The sequence below is a fragment of the Myodes glareolus genome, chromosome 9 (genome assembly GCF_982192425.1).
Source record: "Myodes glareolus chromosome 9, mMyoGla1.1, whole genome shotgun sequence".
Lineage (NCBI taxonomy): Eukaryota > Metazoa > Chordata > Mammalia > Rodentia > Cricetidae > Myodes > Myodes glareolus.
The window spans coordinates 94,308,277-94,316,969 of NC_142034.1; the positions used below are offsets into that span (position 1 = coordinate 94,308,277).

An 8,693-nucleotide genomic window follows, 5' to 3' on the forward strand; every position below is an offset into this window, starting at 1 on the left:
CACACACACACACGAACATGCAAGAGAGGAAGAAAACGGGACAGAAAGAAAAAAAAAGAAAGGCCCAATTCTTTAGAATTTGAATGGCCACATGGACCCAAAAGGGGGCATTTGGTGTCACTAAATGAGGGCTGAAGTGTTGGGGAGTCCCCCAGATCTGAGCTCTGCCTACGATCCTGGAACCTGAATAGGCAAGCGGGAACAGCCCAGGACCACCCACACTGGGAGGGCTGGACTCTACAGAGTAGTGCGGACTAACTTAGTGACTGTGGGCACCTCTTCTTCACAGCACCAAAGGCTTAGAGTCACTAATGGAAGATGCCTCACCCTCGTACAAAGCTCAAATTCAAACAGGCATCATTTAGACAATCCACCATTTAATGGGAAACAGGGGAAGGAGGAGATATGGGCTGCCCAGCTACTTCTGAGAGGAAGTGTGGGTTTAACTCCTCCCTCCCAGAGTTAAGGGGCAGCAGAAACTTTAGACCAGGAGCACAGAGAGTTCTACTACCATGGAATAGGGAGGTTTAACAGGGTGAGGTTGAACCAGCAGGAGGAGTGAGTGGGTCATCAATAGTTGTTAGGGTTTCTTTCGTTGTATGAACCCCATCTGGCCCCATCGAGGGTTCTGGGAACTTGGGGACATAGTGATGGATCCAGGACACGTAGCTCATCACTCGGGTGTATACACCAGGGAAGTCAGGAAGTCCACAGCCTTTGCCCCAGCTGACCACACCCACCTGGACCCAGGAGCAGTTCCACCTGCATACTAAGGGACCCCCGGAGTCTTCCTGTGTGAAAAGACAGGAATCAGCATTCCAGGCATCCCATGATGCCAGGGTGAATGAGCCCCAGTGTCCTGGGCCAGAAAGGGAGAGAGAAGAGAGGACAGTTGGCTCTCACCTGGCAGGAGTCCCGGCCCTGCGTCCCAGCACAAAGCATGTCATCCTTGATGATCCTGGTGTTGCTATTCAAGGAAAAATTGGCCTGGTACTTCTGCTCACAGTCTTGGTTTCCCACAATGGGGACTGCTACTTCCCTCAGGTGGTAGGGTGGGGGTAGAGGCACTGTGGAGAAAAGTCATTGAGAACCAAAGCTGGGGGCTGCTGCCTCTTCCCACCAGTGTTGACCATGGACGTGAGGTCTCCCCAATACCCACTGTTGTTCTCGATGACGCCCCAGCCAGTCACCCAGCAAGTCTTCTTTGGAGAGACCTTCTGGGAAGCAGCAGGGAGGGAGACAGGGTGGACATGCTCAGACAGCACAACTGGGGTGTCCAGTTTCAGCAGAGCAATGTCTGCACCCCCCATAGCAGACAGCTTCTCACTGAACTTGGGGTGGCGGATGATTCTGACTACTTTTCTTAGCTGGTCGTTTTCATAGAGCCTCAGCTGTCCAGCTTGGATCCTAAAGCCACAAGCCTCCAGATCTTTCCTGGGAGACAGGACAATGAACCCCTCAGAGAGGCTGAAGGGCAGGAAAATTAACCTCAGAACACACATAGGGATCAGAAGGTCTCAGAAATCCTGTCTCCGACTGGGAATCCTACCCACAAAGTACCACCCAGCTCCCAATGTCCATCTGCTCCCAGCCAAGGGAAGGGGTCACCCTACTCACGGCTGCACACAGTGGGCAGCAGTCAGTACCCACTGAGGATGAATGAGTGAGCCCCCACAGATGTGTTGCCATTTTCCGTACTCCATACTGTAGAACCTCAGGCTGACCTGCCATGGGAACCGACTGGCTGACACAGGGCAGCCCCCAACGATGCCATCCAACTCCTGTCCTGAACCGAGGTCTGGGGAAGCAAGTAGGAACATCAGACACCAGGCAGAGGTTTCCAGGGCTCAGGAGTCAATGAGCTTCCTGGCAAACTGACAGTCTGACATAACCCCAGGGGAGCTGGAGCAGGAATCTGAGTCAGGGACAGCAAAAGGGCTGGGGGTTAGGACTCACCAGGAGTCACAGGTACTGTGCCCCCCAGACTGGGGAGCGTGAGGAACAGCAGCCACAGCATCTTAGAGTCCCAGAGATCTCTGGTCCCAACCATCGGCTTCTGCAGCCAGGAGACCTGAGGGCAAACGTGCTAATAGACAGGAGCTTCACCCTGTCTCCCCTCGGGGCTCCCCAGGGTCCCATTTATCTTTCTTCCACAGGATGTGGGCATAGAGTGCAACATCTCTACTCCAGAGGTGCATGTTGTGGCCACACATGTCTTTCATTGGGACTGATATGAATTGACCAGGGAGTGCAAGTTCACTGCCTCCCAGGCAGGCAGGGTAGGCGGTGGGGCATGCCGAGCTTGGCAGCGTGCCCTGCAGTAGGTGGGTCAGGCTTGGCTGGGTGTTTGAAAAGAGAAAAACAAGATGGAGAGGCTAGTCTGCAGGACAGATTCTGACATGCTCTCCTGTCCTTAGCTAGAGTCGCTGCCCCTCCACCCACAGAAGCCTGGCACCTGGAGCTGATGAGACCCCAGTATGTGAGCTGCACTCTCAAAGGTCTTATAGGATCTTTCTAAAGGACTTGGGGGAGTCCTCGAAGCACTGCAGAATTGGTGGGTCAGAGTACACAGTTGGGTCCGAGGGGACATGGCCATCTGTGGTGACATGTATATGGAAGTGTGGAAGAGAGAAGCCAAGCCATCGCTGCTACTTTCTGGGGGCCACCTAGCCAGGCATAGACGTTCATATCCCAGCTTCCTACTACTGCTATAAGATCCTGAACACTGCAGACTTCTAGTGTGTCTGGCTCCCAGATCAGCTGGGTCTTTGTCAATGGCTGAGAGAGCATCCAGGCTTGGAGAAGGAGTAGAGAGGTCCTGCCTTACGAAGACCTTCGGGGAACCCCACAAAGTCAGAAGGGGCTCATGCCTATGCCCTTGAATCATGATAGGCATCCCTTGAGCCTGTCTGCATCCTCTGTTAGGGTTCTTGGGCTCCAAAGTTTCTTTGAGTCCAAAATGCATCTATAGAACCACAAGCAACAGGTGGGTCCCTAGAAAGAATCATCCTGGTTTCACCTTGATTCTGCAACCTTTTCCACGTGGTTGAAGAAGGCCTGAAGATGCCTCAGAAACACCTGAGGCTTAGAGGACAGGACAGGACAGGACAGGACAGGACAGGACAGGTGACGTGAGAGCTGGCATCCTGACGCAGGAGCAAAGAACAGTGTGTGTCCTGATAGTAGAGGAGTTGAGGGACTCTGTGTGTTCAGTGAGAAGGGAGAAACTGCTGTGGGTAAAACTGTGCCCCCAAATTCACCCAGGCCTTCATACCATGTCCAAATTTGGTTTTTGTTTTCGTTTTTCAACACTGAGTTTCTCAGTGTTGCGTTGACTGTCCTGGATATAGACCAGGCTGGCCTCGAACTCACAGAGATCCACCTGCCTCTGCCTCCTGAGTGCTGGGATTAAAGGCATGCACCACTACCATCCAGCATATGACCAAATTTGGACAAGAGGGTCTCCCATTTGCTCACTGGTTACTGGGGTTAAAGGCATGCGCCTCCACACCCATCTTGAAGACCTCAGGGCCTAACCAAAGCTCACCTCTGCCCCATACTCAGTGTTGCAACAGGAAATTGGAGAAGAGCAACAGTGAGCAGTTACTAACCTCTCTTGGACTTCTGGTCCAGTTGCATCACTGCTGAACCAAGGAATGCCACTTACCCTGCTGGACAGCCAAATGCCATTTGGATAGCTAGGGAAGACTTAGAGATGGGTTGGGAGAAAGGTAGGTGCCATATGTTAGCCAAACCCTCCAGAACGCCTTCCCATGTGCTGGCGTTTCTGACCACTGAAGTCACACAGAATCACACGCTTGCCTCCAGGGACACTCTTCAATGCTGTAGCCAGATTAGGTCTGTACTCTGTCATACATACAAATCACTGTGACAATAAATAATGATGCTGAACTTCATACTACCCAGAGGTACCACATCGCCATCACCCACCCAAGGTAGCAGACAAACTTTTTATTGGAGCTTAGACAGTAAAGGACTGACCCTCACGGAGGATACCCTCAACACTGCCGTGACCCTCACTGAGGATACCCTCAACACTGCCGTGACCCTCACAGAGGGTACCCTCAACACTGCCGTGACCCTCGGGGAGGATACCCTCAACACTGCCGTGACCCTCGGGGAGGGTACCCTCAATACTGCCGTGACGCTCAAGGAAGATGCCCTCAACACTGCCGTTGCATCTGTGCTTGGTACAGGACCTGTGAAGTCAAGGAAACTAAACCATCATTTTATGGTCGTAAGACTTCACTACTCAACCAGGTATGGTGATATATGACCTTTATCTCAGCATCCAGGAAGCAGAAACAGGCAAGTCAACCTGATCTACATAAGGAGCTCCAGGCCAGCCAAGATTGTATAATAAGATTCTATCTAAAATAAATAACATAAAATAAAAAAATTCCACAACCCATCTGTGATGCTGGTTTGTGTACATTGGTGGCATTCTTCTTTCATAGGTTCATACTAGTTCATACTTCTTTCATAGGGAATATAACAGAAATTTATCTAAGTTGGATATTGGGATGTATGCCTAATAAACCTGAGACGTCAGATATTTATAATATTTATTTATTTAGTTAGTTTTCTTTTATTTATTTCTTTCTTTTTTTTTTGAGACAGGGTTTCTCTGGCTGCCCTGGAACTCACTTTGTAGACCAGGCTACACAGAGACCCACCTCTGCCTCTGTCTCCTGAGTCTGGGATTAAAGGTGTTCACCACGACATGTTTAGTCAGGCTGAGTCTGATTTCCATGCATTTGAATAGTGACCTCCAGGCTTTATAGAGCTGTATCATATGACCCTGTGGAAGGAAGGAAGGAAGGAAGGAAGGAAGGAAGGAAGGAAGGAAGGAGAAACAAAGAAAGGGGAAGGGAAAGGGAAAAGAAATAGGGGTGATGTTGCTGGAAGGACCAGCCTTCAGCTCAGGAAATAAAGGGGAGCCACGGAGTCAGCGAACTAATCACTCAATTGGCCTTTCTATCTGAAGGAGTAAAACTTAATTCTCTGGGGCCAGCATAAAAGGGAGCACACACACACACACACACACACAAACACACACACACAAACACACACACACATAAACACACACACACAAACATATGCGCGCACACACAACTCCAATGTGTCAGGATCTCACCTAGGGTGCTGATGAATGGCAAGCCTTCAGCAGGTCAGAGATAGATGAGGAGATGCAGGGTAGGTGAACTACAGGACAGACAGACAGACAGACAGACACACGAGGGCTTTTCTGAGGGCCAAAGCTTACTTCTTCAGTTTGTTATTCTCTTTGTTGCTTGTCCTCCTCTGTTGTTTTTCTGTTCTGTTCTTCTTCCCTGGTGCTTCCCTTCTGTGTTTCTTTATTGTTTTCTTTCCAGCTTATATACCCCAGCAAAATCTTTCAAGCAATATAAAAATTACAATATAGTTACATTCTATTTTTTAAGTGAATGATTACAAAGATTACAAGTAAAAAGAAATGTTTCCCATTTCCTTACATGATTAAACATCTAACATATTACAGGCAAAAAACAAATTATCTCCAAGAGCCCACATACAGTTAAACATTTATCTTTAGACTTCTCATAAATTAGGAGCCGTCCTGTTGTAACTGTTTACACAGGCAGCAGTTTTTAACAAATACCAGAAAAACAGGTTTCTGGTTTCACTTTTCATATTTTAGAGTCCTGTCCAATTATCTTAACTAACCATCCAATTCTTGTTTTTTAGTTACATGAAGCCATTATTTAAAGCTTTGTTTCAGCTATGATGCACCCCAAAATCCATGAACACATTTCCTCACATCAAGATCAGAAAAACTTGAGATAGCCTTACTCCTGGGACTCCGTTGTTTTCCATAACCATTAACCTAACCCATAGTCTCCACTCAAGGGAAACCCGGAAGTCCTAGCTGTGTGACACTTCCTTGTTCCTATTTCTATTTTTTATCCTCTGCAGTCCCTGCTCTATCAGGATGGAGCAACACTGCATCCTACATTTGCCTATATTAATTTTCCCGCTAAACTAACCTCTACCATCATCCCTTACTACATTTGTTAGAAGTCCTTAATCATCAAAATTCTACTTAAAAAATCATTGCTTCAGTTAAACAGTACAGTGTAAGAGGAAATCATCTTCATTCACAGGTAAAAACATAGAACAGTAGAACAGGATATTTCCGTGAGATAATCACACTACCTTAAAGGCAGTGGGGATGCCCCTGTACCCATTCACACCAAGCCAGATACCGGAGAAAAAAAGGCAGCAGCAAACACGCAAAGGCATAGCAGAGGCAAGAGACATTCTGGAGCCGAAACCCTCGGGGGCCTTGCCTATCTGAAATCCACCCATCAGCCTTGCATCCTGGTGATCTGAACTCCTGAAGCTCAGCTGCCACCTGCTGCTCCTCTGAGGTGGCCACTGCAGGGTGAAGAGACAGCTCAGCTGTGAAGAGCACTTTTTGCTCTAACAGAGGACCCACGATAAGTTCCCAGCATCCACACGGTGGCTCACAATCATCTGTAATTGCAGTTTTAGGGTATCTGATATGCCTTCTGGCCTCCACTTTCATAATACCAGTCATGCATATGATGTACATACACATATGTAGGAAAACATTCACACATAAAGATAAATTAATCTCTCAAAATAAAAAGAATACATGCAAGAAAAAAAGAAAAGAAGAAAAGAGGGGCCAAGAGGAGGTAGGGAGTTACCCATTCTAACTGAGGAGGGCGTAGGTCGTGTCTAGACTCTTGTCACAAACATAAATAAGCATTTTCATTTAAGGCACATGCTGACACAAGCCTGTAATCCACATATCCCATATCCTGCCACGATCTCACATTCCCTGCAGCCTTGGCCCTAAAGTGGACTCAGAGATCCCTGTCATTTCAATGCAACCTCCCTTTGGAGCTCACATTCCTACTTCCCACGCACACCTTGCAAAAATAAAAATAAAAAAAATTTCCACTGACACCACAGGAACCAACTCAAAGGCCTCTGTGTCAAATACAGAGTCAGGCTTGTTCATGTACTATTGTAATTGTGTGCAGACGCATATGATGTGAGTGTGTGTGTGTGAGAGCACAGATTCGCATGTGCCACAGTACACACTGCGGGATCCTCCAGCCCTTAGCCAACAAGCTCCAGGGACCTCCTTGGAAGCACACATCCTATTGTCCCTTCCCTACTTCTTCCCAGATACCTTGCTCTTAGCTGAGTCCTGTCCCAGGGTTGGACTCAAGTCCAAGACCATGCTAATGTCAAACAGAGGCCAGGGCTGCAGTGGCCAAAGAGAGCAGACAAGGGCTGCATCCTATCTATTTACCATGTACTTTTGAAGAGTTGGTCTCACTACGAAACCAGGCTAAACTTGAACTCTCAACCACGCTGCCTCGGTCTCCCAAAGCATAGGAATTACAGATGTGCGCCACCACAGCCGTCCTAGCTTCCCATTCTGAGAAAACCACTGAGTGTTTGAAAGGGCAAAAATTCCCAGTTCTTGGAATTTTCCAACTGTAACAGTGGATAGAGACTGGCCACGAAGTAACATTTGAACCCAGGAGTTGAACAGCTTAGAACCTGGACCGTCTCTCTGAGCAAAGGGTAAAGCAGTGAGAATGTGTTCTCAGGCATAGGACTTAAGACCTGTAATCGGTTTTGAAACAGTTGAGACAAACATCAGTAGCAAAAAGAAAGATAGTTGCAGAAACGGACAGCAAACCAAAGGTCACAGCAAGGGCTACTGTATCTTTAATAGATAACGCATGCTAAAGACAGAAAATGTATCCACAGTGACCCAGAATTAACCGTTGGGATGCTATCTGTGGTGGATTTGAGAGAGTAACAATGAAGAGAAGCTGCAAAGGTTGATAAGTGTGTTATCTGAGTAGGAGCCATGTAGCTAGAGATCTAGAAGAAAGGTTTCCAAAGCGGGAGAGAAGCATAGAAAATGACTGAAGGATATAGAGTAGCGTTAAGGGACCAGTGTGAATACTCCAGTTTTTCTAATAAATACAGAGGAACAACAGCTGCAAACAGCAAGAATACAAATATCAGGCTGAGGATGTCCCTCAGTGGTAGACTGTGTGTCTAATGTGCTTGAGGCCCTAGACGTGAGTCCCCGAAAATAACTAAATTAGTTAACTGATTAAAATAAATTAGTAATAAGATATAAATAGTGACTGTATAAAATAAGTCCAGATATATGCTGTCAGAGAAAAAAGGGTGAGCATTTGTTCTCGCTGGAGAAGCCAGAGCCCTCTCTTAAGGCATGGCACCCTCTCCTAAGTGCCTCTTTGTCTTTCTCCCTTAATGCCCCTGCTTAGATCTATGGTAAGATTTTTTTTCATAATAAAGTCCAATTTTGCCTCCAACAACAAAAATAAGACATTTAACACAAGTATTAAGCAGAAGATGATTTCTTGAAGCTTTAGTGAATTGGATTTCATCACATTCAAATCTAACTCTCATCAGAAAACCTCAAGAAAAGGAAAAGCAGCCAGATATAGTAGCTCTTGACTATAATCCCGACACTCAGAAACTGAGGCAGGAGCTATGCAAGGTCAAGGCCAGCCTGGGGTACAGTGAAGACTTGAAGACTCTGGATCAAAGAGAAAAATAAAAGATAAGAAAGGAAGGAAAAAAGAGCATGCAATAAATAAATATAGCCG

At 47.0% G+C, this 8,693-nt stretch overlaps 1 protein-coding gene across 4 annotated transcripts; it reads right to left on the reverse strand.

The window, feature by feature from the left end:
• Positions 1-357: 357 nt before the first annotated feature.
• LOC125401775 (mastin-like) lies at positions 358-5,927 on the reverse strand. Of its 4 annotated transcripts, none has more exons than XM_085694775.2 (7): positions 5,854-5,927; positions 5,288-5,416; positions 1,957-2,071; positions 1,618-1,798; positions 1,160-1,434; positions 904-1,067; positions 358-791 (listed from the first exon to the last, which is right to left on the reverse strand). In XM_085694775.2, exons 3-7 carry the CDS (start codon positions 2,048-2,050, stop codon positions 528-530), a joined length of 978 nt encoding a protein of 325 aa, XP_085550901.2. In that variant the 5' UTR covers positions 2,051-2,071; positions 5,288-5,416; positions 5,854-5,927; the 3' UTR covers positions 358-527. The 4 variants fall into 4 exon arrangements, with proteins under 4 accessions (XP_085550901.2, XP_085550900.2, XP_085550903.2 ...); XM_085694774.2 differs by having other exon boundaries at positions 5,822-5,914; XM_085694777.2 differs by lacking the exon at positions 1,957-2,071.
• Positions 5,928-8,693: the final 2,766 nt, after the last annotated feature.

Excerpts from the sequence above, each read along its gene's own strand:
- LOC125401775 (XM_085694775.2), bottom strand. The coding sequence starts at position 2,050 with ATGGTTGGGACCAGAGATCTCTGGGACTCTAAGATGCTGTGGCTGCTG. Across the intron at positions 1,799-1,956 it reads CACAGTACCTGTGACTCCTG|ACCTCGGTTCAGGACAGGAG; the intron begins GTGAGTCCTAAC and ends TTGCTTCCCCAG. Across the intron at positions 1,068-1,159 it reads GGGCGTCATCGAGAACAACA|TGCCTCTACCCCCACCCTAC; the intron begins GTGGGTATTGGG and ends TTTTCTCCACAG.